We start from the raw sequence: 23763 nt of genomic DNA on the forward strand, positions 1-23763 counted from the left end.
GTTTTTAGAGACAATACCCGGATCCGAACCCGACCCTGGTATTACCAATACCTGATTTTCCAATACCCGGTCATACCCGGACCCGGGTATTTGAAAAACCCTATTTGTGCACCTCTAATAAAAAGGTCTCAGCTATACTTAGAGTGTCTACAACGCTAAACTTCCATAAACCGTCACATTATATTTCAAAATATTTTCGAAAACCTCAACTTTTTTTCACAATACCAAACCTTCACAAATCTCATTAAAGAAGATATTATATTGGTATATATCAGCTAATTTCACTTCAGTTTTATTGGTTTAAGTTATTGCCAACCCTTACTTTCAAGCACTACCCTAAGTAGTGCGGGTGGTGTACTCACTAATGAACAAGTACTAAAGGGATACCCAAACGACGCCCCTCCACTCTAAGAACAAATAAGTAAGGGGATCCAATTACGACCCAACTTTCATAGTTCCAATGCAAGGAAAAACTTTAATTGTTGACAGACTTCATAATTAATGCAGCATGCCTCGTTAGTCAAATGCATTTAGTTCAAAATATATCAACCATACTTCTATGGATATTGATCCATGGGACAAAGTATTTTTCACATATAAGACTCATCCAAGTATGCATCACAACTAATGCAATACGACTAACATTTAATGAATGTGCCACTAAGACATCTTAGGCACAGGGAAATCCTCTTCTACGCTCGTTATCCAAAAGGATAACACCCAAACCGCCTCCGAATAAGACATATGTCCAACAATAATGATATAGACATGCTCTAAGGAAGCATAAACAACCAAAACACCATAATGAAAATAATTAAATTCACAAATGCATTTTTAGTTATATAAGCTCCATTCCATAGACTTTAAATTCATTCTCCTTCAAGAACTTAAATCTTCTCCAATTACTCTTATCTTTAAGCCTCTTCCTGTATAGATACTTAATTCAGCGACGGATCCGGACATTTAATTCAGTGGGGAAAAAAATAATCAATAAAAATGAACTACATAAAAATATAAAGCGGACTACATTAAATATAGCAAAACAAAATACATATTATAGTCGTTCTATACGTGATTTCATTGTTTGAAAACGGTCAGATACTGTTTAATTTAAAACACTTTAAAGTGCTTCTTTTTTATTATATAATTACACAAGCATTCAAAAAGTCATTGCCAATTCGATTATGCAAATTTTTCGTTAACATTTTCATCGCTGAAAAAAAACTTTCACCATTGCAATTCTAACGGGTAAAACTAATTCTCCAAAGGAACTTGATATTCATGAATCGTCTGCATGTCTGTCTTCTAACTCTTCTTCATATAACAATTATCTTTTTTAATTGATCAATTAAAAAAGTAAGAAAGGGCTTGTTTATCACTTTATTGGGTTGGAAGAAATACATAATATGAGGCTAATTAAAAAAAAAACAGAAGGGTTCTTAATTGATTTTTTAATCCAAATTACCACTACAAAACTTAATTGTTACATAGGTTCACTAAATTTGAGTAGGTGACTAACCCCTACTGGGCTGGTCTTCAATCCGCCACTTATACTTATTATTGTCACTCCTTGGCAAAACTAACAGTGTTCTGTAATTTATGAACGTCACGAGACGATCGATTTCTCCTTGACCGGTTTCTCTAAACACCCACACATGCAGATTTGAAAAGCAACAAGTATGCACATTTAAGAAATTTAAGTTAGGATTTCTTAACAGAACAATTTCTTCCATCTCCATTTTTTCTCATTCACTTTAAATTCATAAAGCGCTATTTCAAAGTTTCTTGGGGTCGCTTGGATTAAATCACATATACACTAATTTTTTGTTTGGGTGCGAACGAGTTTCATATGAACCATACTAACCCGTTAGCAAATTCTTTTTATAATATTAAAAATAATAAACAAACCAATTAAATGCGAACAGCCACTCAGCAAAACGTGTTCGTATATTTGACCCGAAATCGAACCTTTTTTCTTCTTCTTTTTTTTTCTTTGTTTTTTTTTTTGTAATTTAAATCCAAACCCGAATTGATGCTATAAATTGAGGCCTTATAGAAAGTGAAAACAATAAGTTGGTTGTGGCTCAATGGTAGAACACTCACTTTACATTTACAAGTGAGAGGTAGGGGATCAAACCTCACTACCACAAACTTATATAGAAGATATGAGGGATGACCATGGCTTGCCAGGGTTCGAGTCCTGATCTCACCCGGGTTTACCGGCTCCTCGCTATCGTGCCGTTTGGCGGGCGTGGGGGTCGGGTTTTATCCGGTGAATCCCTCAACAGGTGGACCGCTAGGGGCTCTGTCCATCCGGACTACTGGCCGGCTCGGGCTACCTTTAACCAATAGGGGCCAAGTACGGAATGCCCGACGTTACTTAGTTGACCGTATAAAAAAAACAGAAAGTGAAAACACTGTCGAAGTAGCATGCCAAAAATGAGTGAGTGATAAATAACTAATGTGAAAGTGAAAGAGAGACAAAAGGGATCTAAAAGGACAACAGCCGCAATATTTGAATCTAAAGCCATCCTGATCATCATTTTCTGAATACACTTCCCGATGGCCTTACTGGAATATTGATTTTTATAATGACATACGAATAAATCTCGGGATAATTCTCAAAATATTCAAAACAAGAGAGAGAAAAATAAAAAGATCCTAAATGCGTCCAAGTTCCCAAACTAACCCATCAAATATGTACTGATGAGACGCTTTGGTAAAATAAACGATGAGATTTTAAAACCAATCAAAAGGTGACATGTGTAAAGGATCTGACATACCAGACGGGATTTTTAAAAATCTCGTCTGTTTCGATCATATTTTTTAGTTAATTCACTTTTTAAAAAACAGTTTATCTAGACGGTTTTTTTATGTTTGTTGTCTAGTCCGTTCAAATTATTATTAATCCTACCTTCTTCTTCATCTACATCTTCTTCTTCTTCTTCATCTTCATCTTCATCTTCATCTTCTCCGACACCCTCAACCTCACCACCGTCTGACACCACCTCACCGCCACCCGACACCAACTCACCGCCACCCGCTGTCGCCGCATCACCACCGCCAACCACCAATTCCCCACCTTCGGTTAGGTGGAGAATTGGTGGGGAATTAGTGCCAAAGGTGGGGAATTGGTGGTTGGCGGTGATGATGCGGCGGCAGCAAGTGGCGGTGAGTTTGTGTCGGGTGGCGGTGAGGTGGTGTCAGACGGTGGTGAGGTTGAGGGTGTCGGAGAAGATGAAGATGAAGAAGAATATGAAGAAGAAGATGAAGATGAAGAAGAAGGTAGGATTAATAATAATTTGAACAGACTAGACAACAAACATAAAAAAAACCGTCTGGATAGACTGTTTTTAAAAAAAGTGATTTAACTAAAAAGTATGGTCGGAACAGACGAGATTTTTAAAAATCTCGTCTGGTGTGTCAGATCCTTTACACATGTCACCTTTTGATTGGTTTTAAAATCCCATCGTTTATTTTACCAAAGCGTCTCCTCAGTGCATATTTGATGGGTTAGTTTAAGAACTTGGACCCATTTAGGATCTTTTTATTTTTCTCTTTCTTGTTTTGGATCATTTTGGGAATTATCCCATAAATCTCAACCCAATAACAAAATGTGATCTTACACGTTGGCGATCATAGACAGCGTTGGGTGGTATAAACCCACCATATCATGTTTTGAGAAAAACCCACCTCCTGAAAGCTTACTAAGATAATATGTTGGATGACTTTAAGACGTACAGCCTCTAGCTTAAATCTTTACTTTCTCTTTAATACCAGTTGAGCGAAAGCTCAATCACAGTTTTACTGGATATTGATGATCTTATTAAAATATAATAAACTTACTTAGATATTTATTGAAAAAATATTAATAAATTAAAATCCGTTTCTAAATATTCTGATTTTAAGATCTAAATTCTAAATTTAGCTTCACTTGAATAATTAATATAAGATTATGACCTAATTTGTGTCAAAAGTATTATTCCTAGTCGAACATATATATTTTTCTTTTTTAAAAAATGGAGGAAGGTATGGTTTTGCGAACATGCTGTTTATTATTTTTTTTTTTATATAAGTTGTACTGCTATTATATGAAAGTGTGATATTTGATTTTTTTAAAAGTGATAAAGTTAAACTTTTTTGGCACGTTATAAATCATTAGAGAGAATTTATGTTTGAGTCCTTGTGGTTTCTTGATGCATCAGTTGGCGTCCCTCCGAAACATATGACATATACCATATGACCATCTAAAATTAAGGATTACAAAGACTTTCATGATAAAAGTGAACAAAATAGAATTACACCTAGTTGTTCAAATCTGATGTGGGAGCATTTGCCCTATTCTTTACCCACATGTTCTTGCAATTGAAATATTCCTTCCCAGTGAAAACTTTATATATCATTCCACGCACATAAACCAACAAGCATACAGGTAACAATAACATGCAACACCTTGTGAGATCTTGGAATTTCCGGTAGATTTGGGACCTTGATTACGCCTTTGACTGTAGGAAGATTGCATCATGAACAAATGAAAATCCGTATCTGCTTGGCAAAGTCACATTTAGCTATAAGATGATCAAAATTTTATGGATCTGTATCAAAGGACACACTTGGTTGAAAGAACGACGACCCCTATTTTAGATAGTGATTCAATATCGTTTTTTTGTTCATCAACTCATCAAGGCTTCTCAAACAAAGAAATTTAATTCCACTAATGTAATACCCATTTTGACTAACGAAGGCTTCATCTCTTTGAATCGACATATTGTGGTCGATCTCATACATGAGAGAGTGATCGAATCGTAAAGTCACCTTTGTCACCCCCAACCAAACAAATAAATTAAGTCATTTGCTACTTTTTTTTTCTAATTAGTTAGAAGTTGTTTTGATAAACTACTATTGTTTAAAGGTACACTTTAACCTGAACCCGCTATGCCTTGGCATGCCCGGCCGTTTTATCAGGCTTAATACAATATAATCAAAATGATTGGAAATATTTAATAAAAATTGTTTTCAAATCATGAACCTAACTCTTATTGTTTCTGAAAAGAAAACAAAAACTTAAAAAGTTGAGTATAAGTTATCCTCAATCCAAAGCGTGTTAGAATGATACTAAAGGAACCACTTAAGATTTGATAGAAGTGATTTTAGTTCACCTTTTTCTCCAATAGTAAGTGATATGAAACCCTAGGGTGAGTGACTACTTTAGAAAAGCACATGGGGAGGCTAATGTATGTATATCTTTAGTTTGATGTAACAAAAGCCATTCTCTAATTATGAGTACTTGCTATCAGTGTCAACCCATCTTTGTCAACTAGACGAGTGCCCACGCGATGCAGCGGGAAATACAGGCCTTAATAATTACGTAAGAGATTTTTGGATGCTCATCGTTCCATTTGAAACCGCGGATTAAGAATTCTTATTTTAAACTCAATTTAGTAGCGAATTACAAATGAAACCGAAATCTAACCATTGTTAATGGTTAATTTGTATTTGTTGGGTTTTAATTTTCAACGGTCTGGTTTCACTTTTCGATGACAAAAAACGGCTTGGCTCATGGCTTAGTTTAAAACCATCAAAACCGGACCATAAACGCCTATACGTAAGATATTTTTTAATTGAAAACAAACTATGACAATATCATACTCAAATTAAAGAGAATTAAATACTCGTTTTTATGGTGCAATTTTTTAAAAAAATATTAACGTACGAAAAAGTTATGACCGTTTAAAAATTGTGGGGAAATTTGGATTAAAAGTGAAATTATAAATAATATATAGTTAAAAGATGGGGGATCAAAGTTGTAACTATTCTTTAAATTTCCAAATGTTGATTAAAGTTGAGGGGGCAATATTGTAAATAATTTGAAGAAATATGAAAGAAACATTAAATTTAGTGTTAAAATAACTACTATACCCCTATTTTAAGTTGTACCATGTGTTTAAAAAATTGTGAATTATTTAAAATTAAGTGTCTTAATTTGCCCATATATGATGCATTATATATAGTATCGATAATTTACTTTTTGAGAAAAAAAGGTTTCTATCAAGTATGAAGAATTGCCAAAAAAAAAATATTATAAAACATTTTAAGTTAATGTATTGTGAACAAGCTATGGAAATTTAGAACTTTTATTTTGATACAACAAATTTTGGGAACTTATGAACTTATTTAAAAAAAAATGTAAGTTAATGAGATGTCGTTCTCTAGTGGCTCTCCACCCTCCTCTCAAGCCACCAGTTTGTTTGATTTAGAAAGATTGATAATAAAATTCCTCCAGCTGATTTTTGGGGATTGACTCATATCTGAACACTTTATTATCTTGATCAAGAACAAAACAATCAAAAGAGATTTGGGAATTGACTCATATCTGAACACTTTATTATCTGTAATCTATATAATTGACTCTCTGAAAATACTAGATGGCGTTCTCTAGTTGCTCTCCACCCTCCTCTCAAGCCACCGGTTTGTTTGATTTATGATTTGGAAGTTTATCATGCATTTGATCAGAAATTGCGGGTATGAGTCTCACCAAACGCGAATAATCATTAAATGGATTATTTTATTTGTGAAACTCTTTTATCATCAAACAATAACTTATGCGGGTTATGAGTCTCACCAAAAAAGATAACCCTTAAACGGGTTATAACATCTGAATTATTTGTGAAACTCTTTTATCATCACACCCTAATTTAAGTTTTCTCATCTACATGGTCTCAGTCACCGCCCTATCCTCTCCATCACCAGTTAACCTCCGATTATCACCTACAATCGTTACCTACATCAACCGCCCCCTTTTTGTTGAATTTCTCCTAAATCGCCGAATGAACGCCGGTCAATTGGCCATCAATTTAGATTTGGTTGCCACTTACCTCTTCTTTTATTTATGAAACCCTATCCGACTATCTGAGTCATCCCATTTTCATCTTCATCACTCATACCACTAACACCACCACAACAAAACGAATAAACACAAAAATCTAAATAAATCCCCGCAACACAGGGGCTATAAACTAGTTAATAAACTTGACGCATCAAAACTAATTGCATAACCCTAAATTTATACCAAACCATTAGACTAATCCTAGTTTAATACCAACACTATTAAACAATGAAAGCAAATGAACCAAATAAACCTAACGAATAAAACAAAACAATTTAGTTGAATAATAACTAATCTTTTTATCTCAATGTTTTATTTTTGGCTTACCGGATCAACTCCTTGTGATACATGCACAGGGAGAATACTTCGATTTTTTTTTAAATTAAGCAGTTTTGGATAATAATAATGTAATAGACGAGTATTATTACAAAACTCTTAAATTATTTAAAAATTTTAAGAAACTCTTAATAAATGATGTTTTTAATAAAAAAATTTGTATGTTAATTTTATTGGAGTGTCGTTTTATCACTTTCTAGATCTATATTTATGATTACAATTATGAAAATTAGTTTTTACATATATCTATGTTTTTTTTACACATATATAAATATGTGATCAAACTTTTTTTTTTAAATATGACCAAACTAGTTTAAATAATGTTAATATATAAAAAAATTAAAAATATGTTTGGTCGTTATAAGGTTGTAAAAGTTATTAACTTTTGCTGAAATCTGAAATGATACTAACTCTCTATTATAATATAACAAATGTACATTATAAATATAAAATTGATAATATCCGGTGTCATAAATTCATTATGTTAAAAAAAATACATTTACAAAGGGCTTTGATGAACAACCTTGTTAGAGATAGTCTTTATGGTATATAGCAGCCATATATGTACATGCAAAAAATATTCTAAGATTTGTGCATTATCAAACATAACTCAAATAAGTGAATAACCACACAATTATTACAAAAAATAACCGAATTCATATTACAATCCTAACAAGTGTTGCATTGCCTAGAAAACAATGAAATTAATATTTTCACTTATATCTTCATGGTCTTGACTCTTGAAAGGAGCTTTGCTAGCTTAAATAATGCAACCAAAAATCTCAAACTTCTTTAACTAATTAATCACCCACAAAAACATATACATACTCAATTGATTCATAATTCCAAATACAAGAATACATCCTTAGCGCGCATAATTTGATTCGCTTAACTCGTCACTTCCTACTGGGATCATCAAAACCATCCTTCCACTTATCCCAATTTACATGTTGATCATCGTAGTGTGGTTCATACGACATTGACGACGATCCTATGCTTGAATGTTGGCCGGAAGCATATTCAGAATATTGTTGTTGATGACTGGTAACGTCGGCATTATTAATAATATTATGATGAGGGTATTGATTTGAAGTGAAGTAATGCAATTGAGCTTCATTGTTGGAAAGAAGTTGTGCATACTGAAGTAAGTCTGGATAACTGGTGGCTATAGATTGATCATACGACGTAGGATTTGGCGGTTGTGATGAGGTGGCAGCCAGTGGTTGTGTAGAACTAGTTGTTATATAACGAAGCTTAGAGCGGCCTTGAACCCGTTCTGGGAAATTAAGTTTTGCCTTTGAACCTTTGAACTTAAGTGCGGCTTGATCATAGGCCTCGGCTGCAGCCTCGGCTGTTTCAAAGGTACCCAACCAAACACGGGCAGCTTTGTTGGGATCACGAATCTCGGCTGCCCATTTCCCCCATGATCTTTGCCTTACGCCTCTGTAATGTCTTTTAGTTGTTGTTTCTTTAGATCATGCATACAATGAATGAAGAAAAATGTGTTGGCTTAATTCATATGATATTCAAATTTATTTGAGTATTGTTATAAATTAAATCATGCTTGCATGCAATGATGCAAAGGGTCAAAATAGAAACTAAAATGAGTAATCAAATATATTTGTAATCATAATATTATATTTTGATTAACCACACATTTTTCACATTAGCAGTGTTTTACAATCTTTCTTCTATGGCTGCTAAAGATTAATCTTGTCATCTTCTTTTCAATATAAAGTGGACAGAAAGTATGAAAATATATGGCCAAACCAAGAAGACAAATGAGCATGATGTAATTGAAAAGAAACATGCTATAACTAATTAATCTAACCAAATTAAATATATTAATTACTGAAATTAAGAGGAATGATCTCATTTTCCTAGATTATTTAACCTGGAGGTTAAAAAAGAGTGTTTAATAAATGAGAGGTTGATTGATTCGAATCGGGTGTGGAATTGGAGGCGATGTCAAAGGAGGAGGGGGGGGGGGGGGGGGGGCGGGGAGGTTGCTCAACTAAATGTATTGGAATTTTTTTCTTTCAAATGTTTCCTTAATCGACGAAGATGATAAGTGCATTAGAGTTTTTGAACAGGATGATACCTTTTCGGATAAAAGTATTAGATTGCACATGGATCGGCGAGAGTTTATGGGAGCTTCTTTTGCTACGAGATGGAACAAATATATGCCTAGGAAGGTTAATATTTTAAGTTGGAGGTTGCTTTTGGATCGTATTCCGACAAGATTTAACTTAAGTTATAAAGGTATAGATGCTCCTTCTATTCTATGCCCTCTCTGTTCTTCTTTGGTGGAAGTTTTGGATCATGTTTTTGGAGGTTGTTATTTGGCTTCTTACATTCGGAAATCGATAAGTCGTTGGTTGGATGTGGAGCTCCCGATTAATAAGGGTCCTAAGAATATTATTAATTGGTTGGATTCGACTCGATGAGTGAAGAAGAAAAAAGAGGTTGTTGACGCGATCATTTTTACTACTTGGTGGATTATTTGGAGAGCTCAGAATGAGACGATTTTTGGCTCACAAATCGAATACAAAGATTCTCTGTTTGATTTGATTGTGTCGGTTTTTTGTTTGTGGTCATCGTCTCATAATTGTAATTTTCGTATGAATTGGATAACGTGGCTTAAAAACCCGTTACTTATAATAATTTTGTTCTTGCCCCTAGCCGATTAGGCTTTTCTAACCGGGGGTGTTTTTTTTATTCAAACTTGTTTTTCAAAAAAAAAAATAAATATATATATTAATTATTATAAGACCAAATGTGGTCATTTACTATAAACTGGTTTTATTTACACTTTTTATGAGAAATATATTTACACTTTTTATAGAAATTTCATACAATAAATTTTATTGTTGAAAGGATTTCATTAACTAGAAATGGCCTGATACCTGTCATATAAACAACACCAATTTTTTTTTTAAAGTAAAAATAAAAAAAGAAAGAAAAAACACAAAAAAAGTGGGGGCCATTGATCAAAAAGGTGATGGACAAATGTCATGATAGATAGAAAGTGACTAAACAAGGTAATGATGAATCGAGTGATCATTGTTTTAAAATTTGAAGAATATTGTGTAGGTGAAATGTATCAAGATTAATGTCATTCAAACCCAAATGGTGGCTTTCTAAAACACATGTGGCACCGACCCCACATATTGCAGTACTCTAGCTTTAGATATATAGTACAAACAAATAAACAATACATCTTCATCTTTATATATCAAGTTATCAACATGAAACTAACTACACCCTCTGTTCCTTAATAAATGTCATAGTTTGAAAAACACAAATTTTAAGAAAGTTTGAATGATTGCATTTTTTTCTTCACAAATGACTTTAATGTCCTTAACATATATAAAAAGACAAAATTTAAGAAAGTTGAATGATTGCACTTTTAAGAGTAAATTTGAAAATTAATTAATAAATTTTGAAAGTAAGCATTTGTAATGTGACAAACTAAAAATGAAATATGGACACTTTCAAATGGATGGGGGAGTATAACATTAACTACGTTAATTGGTTTTCTCACGAAATTTTAACTCACAAAATATCGACGGTTTGATATCTTTACCTACTATGATCGAAAATATACGTAATCAGTTTATATTTCATACATGTTTTAAATAGTACGTTCCTTGGTAAATGTTTACGATCTATAAATAAATTTAATGAATTAATTATACAGAAATAACTCTAGCATTAGGTTTTGATTAAAAACAAACAAGTTTTACCATGAATTGAAATCATTTCGCTATTGTTACGTGAAACTATTTTTTCCCCATTAAAGTAAAGATTGTAAAGAAGAAAAAAGATAACAAATAAGATTTTGCCACGTGAATTACTATTTTAAGTTAAATCATTAAATCTTAACCAAGATTTTTGTGATAAACATGGGAGAATGTGTATGAGAGAAATATGTATAAATAAATTCTTACGAGAAAAGAATAAAATATTTGTAATCGTTTAATCTTTTAATAATAGCTCAACTGTTTTTAAAAAGATTGTAAGAATAAATAACAAACTAGTCTGTTTATATATTTTTCACCTTTAATCATTTATCTATATGTGTGTGTAGAATATATGTATATGTAAATAATGTAACCTACTCATGTGTAGTATTATTATATATGAACACAATTTAATCATACTTTTTAATTCTCAAAAGAAATAACCAAATACTTCAATTCAACAAATTTTAGATGTTTTTAATTTTGAAAAGAAATAACCAAATACTTCATATATTTCAACTAATTTTAAATGTTTTTGATTTACAAAAAAAACAAATATCGCATTTCAACATTATAATGTTAAATGCTATAAAGCATGAAAATTAAATTGAGTAATTATAATCTGCGTTATCTTATTATATACACATGTATTTATATTTATATATAGTGTAACATCTTAAACAAATCCTATATTGTTAAGTATTGTTTTATCAATATATAGAAGAAATGTCAGACACTAAAAAATTGTCTCTTCCTAAATACCACTATTTATGTGTTTTGGATGAAATAGTTGCGGTATAATAGCACTTCATAGTTAGACGTGCTCGAATGAAAATATTAATAGGAAGGGTATATCTTAGGAATTAGTCTCCACTCTCTCAACTGAATACAAATCTGTAAGTTCCTTGTAAAAAACCGAACAATATTGATGGAACAAGATGCCGATATTACTCTCTCTCTCTCTCTCTCTTCTCTCTTCTCTCTCTCAGAGACACAAGAGAGAGAAAAGCTATACACTAGCTAGGCAACAAGTGCATTGAACCTAGGTATACATGCAACTTGCAACATATATACAAATCGTTAGTCGTTGAAAGAGATGATGCATACGTGTATATTCTATACATCACAGAATTAATAAACAGTTTTAACAAACGATTAAAAATTGTTAGTATTTGTTATTTTGTTGGCAATAATATAATAATATACACTAGACGAATAGATATAGAAAATATAATATAACTTATAAGAGCATGGATCATGGCGTACCTTGTTGACGATGATCATCTGGTGGTTGCTGATTATGCGATTGCGGAATCATCATCATCGACGGAGGAGTTAACGTTGAATATGGAGGGATGAAATTACCGTAAACATCAGCTGTAGGATGAAAGTTAGGGTTGGAATACTCGTCTCTATAGATATTAATATTACTACTTTGGCTTTCATCATCAATTGGTGTTGCTTGTTGATGATGATTATCCATGTGTCTTCCCCGAGTGATTAATATTATTGAAATGAAGTTACTATCGAAGAAGGTGGCAGGGATGATGAAATAACTTGTGGTTGTCAGTAGCAACACGAGATGATGTGTGTATATATATAAGAAGTCACATATAGAAGAGGCTGCGGGATTTGAATGGTACTATAGTGATACCTAGCTATAGGTTAGCTTGTGATACCTAGCTAGAGGTTAGCTTGGTCCTTAAATAGTAAATTATTTTGCTTTCCTATCACCTTCATATCTATCTATCTATATAAATTTTTGTCAAAATATTCAATATGTCACTCTCTTAGCTCCTCACTTCCTTTCAAGCAACTAGATTGTTTAAGTTGTGATTTTAGGTTTGCATGCATTTGATCTGAATTCGTGGGTATAAGTCTCACAAAACCAGGATAATCCTTAAATGAGTTATAACTTTTAACATCTTATTTATTTGTGAAACTCTTACATAATCAAACAATAATTTTTGGTCCATGGGCTTACCAAAATTGGATTGTAACATCCCAAAATTTCGAATAATAATAATATTGCATATCGACTCGTTATGACGGAAAAGTTTACTTAAGTTAATAAATAACTAGTAAAATGGTAAAAGGGAAAGGTAAGTAGGCTAATTAAATGGAATTAATCATAAACTAATAAGGAAAGATGGGCCTTAGGTTAGGTCCATGGGCTTAGGGGAGTATAAATACCCCTTAAACCCTAATTCTTTCCATTTCCATCCATATTATTCATCTTATTCTCTCCACACTCAAACCACACACACCCAAACACCCTATTTACGGCCGCAAGCAAGAACAAGAATCCGAGATCAAATCAAGCCTTTTATTGATAGATCCTTGTGATACAAGCTAAATACAAGATCAAGGTCCATAACTCAAGTTAGTCGTAGCCTAGAAACATCATAAGGTATGTTCTTACGTTTAAAGCTTACGTTTTTATGAACGATTAACCATGAAACTTGAACATAGAGTAGATCGGGTCTAGATAGAGCATAAAGTTGACAACTTGATGATTAAAATGGACGAAACGGACTCATGGTTAGAGTCGGTTCATGAAGGAAACCCTAGATTTAGCTTAATAGACGTTTTTATGCTCAAAGGTTCAAGCTTTATGCTAGAAACGGGTTGGGTCTTGGCAATGAAGTGATAACGAACATAAAACGGTTGAGGAGGTTGGGTTTTAGGGGATTAAAAGTGTGATTGTGAATCGTAACCGTTAAATAAGCCTAGAACGGATCTAAAGATAGAAAACAGGTGCTGAAGGCATCAGACATGGGTTCTCGGTGACCTGGACCCGCCTTGGGTTTTCGGTCAACAGGAGAACCCGGTCAATATGAGTTCTCGGTCAACGAGAGTTCTTGGTGACCAGGTTCTCGGTCATAAGATTCTCGGCCACGGGGTTCTCGGCCATTGAGTTCTCGGTCAAGAATCGAGTTCTCGGTCAGACAGGAGTTCTCTGCCAAGAGTTCTCGGCTGATCCAGTTCTGTTTGGGCCTGACCCCAGTTGGGTCTATGTGCTTTAATGGACATATGGGCCTGACCTAAGCCTATAACCTATCTAAACAAATAAGCTCAACTTAGAAAATAATTTAAAATGTTAAAGGAAAATGTGTTAAGACAGTTAATGAAAATAAAATTTTTCCAAGCTGACCTAGCAGCTTAACCCTAGCCAGGGGCTCTGCCCCTTGGACCCCGCTAGGGGCTGCCGCCCCTAGAACCCCGCTGCCAGGGGCGCTGCCCCCAGACCTCCGTCCGTTGTGGGTTATATAAAGATAGAAATACGATATGAGTAGTAGTAGTTAATTGATACATGTAAATATTCCTGATCTGATTTCTCAAAACGAGTACCAGCTTCAGTTGGATCTTTGGAGGTGATTAGAGCTGTTACTAGTTAGATCCACCGATGAAAAACCACGAGAAACACTTTGCAAAGCTCGATTACCAAATTATAGCGCGCTCTCTCTCTCCCCCCGCGCGTGTGTGAGAAGAAATGAGGAGTTGTGTAGGTTGCCTCCATATTAAGTTATTACATGTCATACACCCTTAACAATACACTTAACTATATAATTAAAATATTTCTATTTATACATATAAAAACTTGCTTTCCTTCCTAAATCAAAAATACATGTTATATATAGAGTCATTGTATATATTTGAATTATGGATTCACGTTCAATATAATGAAGGTCTAATTCAAGAGATATTTTTATGATAAGTTACGGGTTTTACGAGGGAGAAAAAACAAATGATATTTTCAGCATTTAAACTTATAGATAAAGGATCCGATACATTAATAATTTATCGTATAATAGGTATGCGGTACTTTGGAACGTCAATCTTTAATAACCACGCTAACCCTAAAATCACAATTATGTGAGCCGGTCTTCGTCCACCTCTTCTCCCATTGATTCCGTCCACCTTCACCATCATCGTTAAACGATTCCGTACGACGTCGCTACCATCATCTTCTGTGAACACCATCTTCTTCCGTCGTGACCATCAATCGTTGTTCACAGGTCAGTTGTCAAATTGAGTAATTGAAATTGAAATTGTTGAATCTAATTGATCAATTAATCTTGAAACCAATTCAATTAATCATCAATTTGAACTTCAACCAATGAATTTTTGAGATTTAAATAATGGGTTTTAACCTTGAATGTATCAAGATTTAAGCCTGAACGATTAAGTTTTTTCGCATGAACGTTTTAGATTTTAAACCTGAACGTTTAAAGGTTTAACCTTGAACGTTTTAGGGTTGGAATTTAGCTTGAACGTGTTAGTGTTTTTAACCTTGAACGTACTTCTCGTACATAATGTACGTTAAGCGATTATTGTACGTTAAGTTACCCCTTAACTTATAAATGGTCTTGAATTTGTTCTCATACGCTCTTTCATGTTTTAGTTGGTATATCACCCACAAACAGTGTTTTCCTTTGGTGTTTTTTGACATTTTTGTTGCTAAACTATCATATTGGAATCTTAATATGCTTGATGTGGTTCTTGGAGAAGATCCCTGGGTCTTTATTCAACCACTTTCTACAAATGAGGGTGTTACCCTAAACATCCTAGGATTGGTTTTAAGTTTCAAGTGTAATCCGAGTGATAGATGATCACAAATACTTATTTTTTGTGCTCGAGTGTTTGGGTTTACTGCATATCATGGTTCTCAACATGAAGAGCATCAACGGTTTGGAAAGTATACGTGTCTTAGAAGTGCTTGCACATCTTGCAAAACCGCTGAATCCACAAAGGGACGAAACCAATGATCATCATCATAAATAGAATGGAGTGTGGAATGTGAATGCTCTAAACAATGGTGGTAGAAATAGATCAAAATTAAAGTCAATTTGGTTGGTTGATTTTGTGGGTATCTCCGAAAGTTAACAACGCAAGGTGTCTCAGGACTCACAACTGATGGCTTTACTTCAACTCGGCTATAAAAGTAGGGCAATCATGCTTAAAGACGACATGCATGGTTTGAGGTTTCAAGAAAACTAGTGTAGGTTCTAGCTTATCATGTTTTACATGGTCACGTATGAGATGGGTGTATAAAGACTAACACACAAGGCATGAACCTGAACGTCAAAAAAGGATAACAGACCTCCTTGTCACATTCTATTTGGGGTGCTTGGTCACAACTTCAACGGGGGAATTTGTAGACATAAGACGGGCACATGTATAGTTTGGTGAAGAGAGAATGCGACGTTAGTTCTAAATGTTTGATGATTTATCCATTCACTTTGAGCCAGAACTTTAAATCCCAACTCTCAACGAGGAGAGCTTCATCGATTTGAAAAGTGTTTGTCCCGGAAGTGCTTGCAAATCCGGATAACAATAATTGGTCACTTATGACCCCTCCCGTTATGTGTCAATGGCAACACGAAATCAGTAACTTTTGTGACCTTGTGAAACCTTGAAATCATCACAAGACGACCGTGTGATTTTTTAAAATAATAATATCAAAACATTCTATCTATAATAATAACATTATATCCTTCACTTTGCAAGGGATTCTAAACGAAGAAATATGATTCGAAAATTTCCGTATTTTATTTTGTTTTGTATTGACTTGAAGAAATTCAAACTCCTTGTGATAAAATCAGTTTATTTGATATATGCAAAAGCTGGTCATCCTTCAATTATCTATTTATCTGACAAATTCAATTTTGATGTCCTAATTCTAGTGATCAAGTCTCAGTTTGACCTCTAACCATCAGCTTGCAATTTTGGTTTTAGTTGCCTTGTATGTTTAATCAGAAACATATATTTTGTAAGAACACAAACTGGTCTTCTAAATGATTATTGAAAACAAGACTGATCTATATTGTACCCATTCTTTTACTTAACCAAAAACCATTTCCAAAATTATCTTTTTTACTTTGAATTTCACATTTAAAACATGCACTCTTATTTGTGCATTTTGATTTTAATACTATTATTGGCCCCTCCCAGGCCATCTTTTTTACTTGCACCTTTAGTTGATGATGGCTTAGCCTATGGTGTGGTTGTGATTGTCTAATATTAAGTGATTAGTCACCTTTTTTTTTAAACTTTAATGACCAAAAAAGGTATTAAGGTTTGACAGCAAAATTATGTTCATTGGCTCTCCGGTAAAGCAACGCTGATGCCTCCAACCTGTGTTAACAAAAACGCACGTCAAAATTCATTTCAAATGTTCAGCACCACCAAAATCAACTGTAACAAACTTCTTTTTCTTAAAAGATTTTCATACCAGCCAGGATACACAACCGGTCTACCTGTAGCAAGTGCCCAATTAACCTGATATGAAAACACAAAGATCAAGCTTCACATATCCACTGCGATAATATAGTCTGTAAAAACTGACAATGTACCTTATCGGTGCCAAGAGAATTAGCAACCACGTGTGTCACCTGATCATCAGTTTGATTGGTGCAAACAGCACCGAATTGCTCAGCCGTTTGCCATAACGGATGCAAGTGAGGGCTAGCATCGCCCATTGGAATCACCCGGCTGAATAATATCCGACACCCACCTAAAATCTTCCTCTGCTCTGATGCTAGTATGTTTCTAGCATCGGCTTCATCTAAAGATTTTTCCATGAAAAATAATTTATGTATTTTCTCGATAACCTATATTTCAGCCAGCAAGTTGTTAGACCAGACACAATAGAATATTTTTTTTGAAAGAAATTGAATTGTAAGTGTTTACCACCAAAGAAGACGCCAGAGACCCGTCTTCTGGTCTCTCGTCATGGTCAATCTCGAGAAGTGAAGGGCCCGAAAGTCCAAATTGTCGCCTACTACATGGAAAAAATATATATCTGCAATGCAAATATAGATATTAAGAAACGAACAAGCTATGTTTTTAAACCAGGCATGTATACTGTAAACGGTATACCTTTCTACAACTATCAAGTTGAGTTTATTATGAGGCCAGACTCGTATAGAATCATCTATAATTACAACAGCAGATTCCATACCCAAAACCCCGTCCAAATCCTTGATTTTGGGATCCCCATCAACATTATCACCAGAATCGCCTCGTGATATAACTCGACCCTTAAATAAAACTCCTTTTGGATCAAGCAGTTTGGCCATTTCTTTAGCGTACACTTTGTTTCCCATTGTGTAAAGATGAAGTTCATAAAGCTTACTAGCCTGAGGTTCATTTTAATTAGTTAACTATAAACACAGACAGTTTCTGAACTAAGTAATTATTTTTTATTAAATAAAATGTTTACCTTCCGTAAAAAGTTCCAAACCCCGGGCCAAAGTTTGGTCCACATACCCATGTGAGTAAATCTAAAGAGATGTCTATGTGGCTTGTCCCGGTCTTGCTCTTCCTTCCTTCTCAACATTTCATCATGCACAGGGTCGATTTCAGAAAACTGAAAGAATTAGTGTATATATTAAATACAGAACTCTCGGTATGTTAACTTAGAAAATCAACAAATAATAATATAAATATAAAAATAAAAAAAATACCTTAGCAGAATTCAGAAGAGTGTGATCAAGATCTAACACGAGGCATAATTTGCGGTCAGCAAACATCTTTTTCTGCTCTTCCATTCTTCTTGACCTTTCCCTCTGAATAGCAGCCCGTTCTTCGTCATCAAACCTTCCAAATAACTGTTCAACATCTCCCCACGCATTATGTGATTGAGACGGGCCAAGGTCAGGAGTAACTTCTTCAGGTCCGGGTCCAGTCCCATTCTGAACGCGGCCCAGATGTGAAGACGATCCTTTTATATTTACAAAACTTGAATGGACTTGTGATGTAGGCATTTGAACAGATGCACTTGGGGTTGTAGAAACAATATCAGCAACATTTTTCATATTTTTGGTGGATTGACGGGTGATATCAGGTGTTCTTGGATCAGTTTGCTTTAAAATTCCCTTCTTGCCCACAGCGGTTGCTAAATTAGTGGTTGGTTCTTGTTTTCGTAATGACTTGCTGTGCAGAGCACGGCGCGGATCACGAGGTTTCATTCTTAATTTCACAGGGTGATCCTGCAAGACATCAAATAATAAGTAACATAAATGCATACTGAATATACAACATAAAAGTTTCAAATAACCACGCATTATTGGTTTAAAAGTCTTATTTAAAAATTGCTGACCATGGAAGATGTATGCGACTTTTGCATCTCGCATGTTGATCTTTCCCCAACCATCAATGATTGAGAGACACTTGTAGTCATTGACGTAGAGCCCAGAACAGAACCTTGGTTTATTTGTGTAACATGGTTTGCAGGATCAACTGACTTATGTTGTTCTTTACTAACACTATTCATCCGCTGAGTAGGATTTACTGTAGTACCTTTTATAACCGATTGCATGGATGCTGAGGTGCGATTGACACCAGTACCAGGTAAAGCAGTGGTAGTTAGAACATTTTCTAAGCCTCTAGTTTGAGGGAGAGTCATAATGTTCCTAGAGTCACCAGAATCTAAAAGGTCAATTTTTAGTCTTTTTGTTGCAGGACCGTCTACCAAAACAGGCTTATCAAAAGTCTTCTGCTTTCTTGAACCTAGTAATCCATCAAGTGGCTGGATTGCAGGTTGTTTACTGGTCAATGGTATCTTGACTTGGTTGACTTCCAAAGAGCTTGCAGGATTGGCTAACCGAAGTCTAGGGTCCCTGATTTTGTTTGAATACCTAGTCACAGAACTAGTTGTGGAATAAACAACATTTGCATGTAATTGCACATTAGGTCTTGCTTCAGAAGCTAAAGAATTTGAATTCTGAACATCTGGAATACTAGAAACCTCTACGGTACAATCACCACTTGCATCATCACTTTCTTCAGAAGGTGTTGGGCTTGGAAGATCATGTGACATAAATGAACTTTGACTAAATTTCTGTTGGTAGGTAGAAACAGCTTTTAAAGCGTCGGTTTCATAACGATGTGGGACCGCACATAGGGTTGGTGTGGGCCATTCTGGTCTTATTTCGGCATCCCCAACGAGTACTTTGGTTAAAGGTAAAGCATTTGCTGTTTCCTGTGTTGGTGATGGAAGACTGTCAATATCATGATCCTTATGAAGATCAAGAAGTGGAAGCAATACTCTGTTTTTGGTAGTAGACGTTTGTGTTCTCAAAGATTCAGATTGTTTCGAGTTTTGATGTAAAGAAGCAATTGTCATTGCGTCTAAGACAGATTCCTCATTTACAGAAGCCACTTCCTGATCGACACGATTCGGTAAATCTTTTTCCTTATCATCAGCTTTGGTACTTGAACAAGCATCAGTAGAGTTACATAACAGTAACATGTTTTCTAACTAACAAAACAAAAATATATATATCATATTATGGTCACTATAAGATACTCAAATTCGAGTTGAATGCTTAAAAGTTTAAACCACACCTCCTTCAGTGGTTCAGGAGAGAACATAACAGACACATGACTTTTCACATTAGACAGCATCCTGTACCAGGCGTAAAACAACCATGTCATACAGCATTAACGAATCGTAACACATAAAATCCAAACAAAAAGAAATTAAGACCTTGATATTATGTGCCTACTCAGTTCCTGTTGACTTTTGTTCATGGAACAAAATACCTGCAATCAAACAGTTTTTAAGCCACTTGCAACAAAATACAGTTCGGGATGGTTATTAATCTAAACTAACAAATTCTCAATATTATCTTACTGAATTAACTAGTTGAATGGCGGAAAACGCCAACCGAACCAAATCATCTTTGTTCGATACAGCATTTTCCGAAAGCAAGGTCGACAAACTATCCAGCATATCCTCAAGTCTCGTACAGACTCCGTTAAACGATCTACAACATTAAACCAATCAATTAGTTACCTAGTTTTGCTTAACTTATGAGTAATCCCACACTTACTTATTAGCACCATTCAACGTTATACCCTCCAACCCGACACGAATGACATCAATCCACTTCTCAATCATACTCTCCACCTCTTTACCAACAATCTCGCCTTCCTCTAACTCCCCATCCTCCTTCTCACTATCATCATCACTTAAGTCCACTACAATCTTATTATCCAATCGCTCCAACTTAATATCATCCGCGTTATTATCCGTACCAGTACCGGTATTCGTAACTGTCAAATAATCATCCAGAGGCTTATTCTGCACCGCCTGCGCCCACGCAAAGTTATACAGCTCCGGCGCGTAGTTCCGAGCCAACTGATACGTGTTCGGGTACAAAACCAGATCACTCATCGTCCACACCTGCTTCTGCTGTTTGGATTTGTCAACCGATGGATTTGACTTAGCAGCAAAAGCTTCTGCACTGATCTCTTCAACCGAATCCGAATCCGAATCCGAATCCGAATCCTTAAACTACTATCCGTTTAGGTTTAATACCTACATCAGATTTGAATCGAATGTTAATAATAATCAGCTAACGTACCGAATATTATTATTATTGTTATTATTATATAACAACTGTCTTCATACTATTTGCATTACGTACCCTAAAAAATGTTGGACTTAATTGGACCGAGCAACAAAAAAAATACAGATAATTTTATAAGAACTCTTTACGACTCTTTCAATATTATTAAGAATGAAAACCACAAAAAATACAATAACCATAAACCATTTATTTATACTAAAACTATGACTTGCTCATCAAGAAACCTAATTAGACTCAAATTATGAAACCAAATAAATTAATAATAATAATCAAAACTTATTCCTAATTTTATAAACTAGATCAACTCAAACTTAAACTCTTTAAACCCTTTATCAAGATTAATCATTCAAAAAACACATTGTTGGCCAGCGACTGCTGCTGCTATCCATGGGGAGAGAATAATTTTACATCAAAATAACACTTAGAAATCAGTTTTGTAAAAATTCCGATTAAGCATCGATTCATACTCAATTAATTAATAGTCGTTATCCCACCAATTTTGAAGCCGATTAATCCTCATTTGTCCAAAATCGGTCAAAATTGAAAATTGAAGATTTTATATATAATATAAACGAAAACATAAAAATTCTACATGTCGCGATGTGGTCGCCCCCCCCTTTTTTGGAGTCATCAGATTTGCTTGATTTTTAAATGGAGGCTTCTCATGCATTTGACCCGGATTCACGGGTATGAGTCTTACCAAACCCAAATATTCCTTAAACGGTTCGTTATAACATCTCATTAAATTAAAAATTATGTTCACCAAATTATTGATGTGAAAATCCTATAAAATAGGATATACTAAAAAATATTATATGATTTTTTTTGAAAATATTATTTATAATTAAGAAACAATTTTATAGTAAAAAAAATAAGCGGGTCTTGGGTCTTACCAAACCCAGATAACTTTTAAACCGGGTTATAACATCTTAGTTATTTGTGAGATCTTTTTATCATCAAACTCTAAGTATATTATAAATTTCATTACAATAAATAAAATTAAACTCAAAAAAGTATATAAATATTAAAAACGAGTAATGTAAAACAGCCCCCGTAATACGGGGGATAAAAACCAGTATATATATATATATATATATTTAAAAATTTACAAATAAATTCCAATCCAAGTAATCTGACTAGCGCCTAGCGATTTTTGCAACACTTTTTGAGAGTTGAGATCATGTCCCACTACTTTTTACGTTGCGCTATCAATAGGGGTTTTTGGCACTAAATTTCATTTGTATGGTTCGGTTGAGCAGCTGTGTAGAGAACTAGTGGCGGGTATAGTGGAGTGAACGAAGTGGATCAAGTGTTTTGGAGGATATTGTTGGTGTAACACTTGTTAATCTAAAGTTCCTATACCGTTAATTTAAGTTCCTATACGGTTAATTTATTTACCTAAGGAGTAAACCTTTGGAATGATAGAAACTCGACGAAGAATGATCTGAAACGAGTTATATTCGGCTAATACAATGTCACTATTTTTATCGAGTTCTTTCCACCAAGATACCTAACGCGGTCGGAAACCAATCTTCCACGTGTGTTTGTGTGCGTGTGTGTGTTTATCCCCTTCCTATAATCCACAAAATTCAGTTTATACCGAAGGAACAATATTTTAGTGAGGGTAAAGAAATTGATCTATACTCTAATAAAAGGCTATAATTTTGTCATTTGTCACTCCTACATTAAACCCTACCATTTTTAACAAATTTATAATAGTAAAATAATAGTTACAATCCTTAAAATTTATGTTTCAAAATTTGTTAATTTAATATTTACTTTCTATTTGTTTTTCAAGCATTTGATATTTATAATTATTTTTTACTTTAAAATTGTTTTAAAGACTATTGTGCAACGACTGTATTAATAGTGTTTAACGGATTTATTGTTTCTTATATACTAATTATTTATTAAATACTGTATTTTCAAAAACTACTCGTGTAATACACGGGCCTCAAACTAGTTTCTAATATACAGGAAATGTGTATGGAAATTGTATTCCAAACAATCCAAATATAAGTATGCTTAGAGAGTTAGAGAATGATAAATTATGTTAGAACTCACTTTGTAATAAAAAGAACTTATATTAGATACAGTAAAGTATATCGCCACAATTTATTAAAAATTTCACAAAATTTTATACAACAAAATTGAAAAAATCAAAATCTTTTCTCACTAAGTACAAGGGAAGAATAAACATTTCATCATAACTAAACCCTTTAACGAGTGTAATGGTGTTTCTCAGTCATTTACTAATCATTGTTTTTTTTTTTTCTGTTTGCTAATTTATTTTAATTGTTTCAACACCAGATCAATAAAAAAACAACACAAAATTAATAAATTAAAAATTAATAAAAAAAAGTTAAAACTAATTAAAAGGAAAATACTTGAAAATATGAAAACAGATAGAAATACGACA

At 34.0% G+C, this 23763-nt stretch overlaps 2 protein-coding genes across 2 annotated transcripts; both read right to left on the reverse strand.

Annotated features, from left to right (window-relative positions):
- Positions 1-8039: 8039 nt before the first annotated feature.
- On the reverse strand, positions 8040-12448 carry LOC143589340 (uncharacterized). Its single transcript, XM_077070132.1, has 2 exons — positions 12232-12448; positions 8040-8690 (listed from the first exon to the last, which is right to left on the reverse strand). The coding sequence occupies exons 1-2, from the start codon at positions 12446-12448 to the stop codon at positions 8119-8121; spliced, it is 789 nt and encodes a 262-aa protein (XP_076926247.1). The 3' UTR covers positions 8040-8118.
- A 4361-nt stretch (positions 12449-16809) lies between these two features.
- LOC143589326 (RNA polymerase II C-terminal domain phosphatase-like 3) lies at positions 16810-21251 on the reverse strand. Its single transcript, XM_077070119.1, has 12 exons — positions 20805-21251; positions 20606-20738; positions 20459-20514; positions 20317-20377; positions 19070-20230; positions 18435-18959; positions 18191-18337; positions 17848-18107; positions 17659-17770; positions 17322-17579; positions 17201-17247; positions 16810-17103 (listed from the first exon to the last, which is right to left on the reverse strand). Exons 1-12 carry the CDS (start codon positions 21146-21148, stop codon positions 17040-17042), a joined length of 3168 nt encoding a protein of 1055 aa, XP_076926234.1. The 5' UTR covers positions 21149-21251; the 3' UTR covers positions 16810-17039.
- Positions 21252-23763: the final 2512 nt, after the last annotated feature.

Source organism: Bidens hawaiensis, unplaced genomic scaffold (genome assembly GCF_021521415.1).
Source record: "Bidens hawaiensis isolate Kalapana, Puna unplaced genomic scaffold, B.hawaiensis_p1.1 tig00037353_1, whole genome shotgun sequence".
Classification (NCBI taxonomy): domain Eukaryota; kingdom Viridiplantae; phylum Streptophyta; class Magnoliopsida; order Asterales; family Asteraceae; genus Bidens; species Bidens hawaiensis.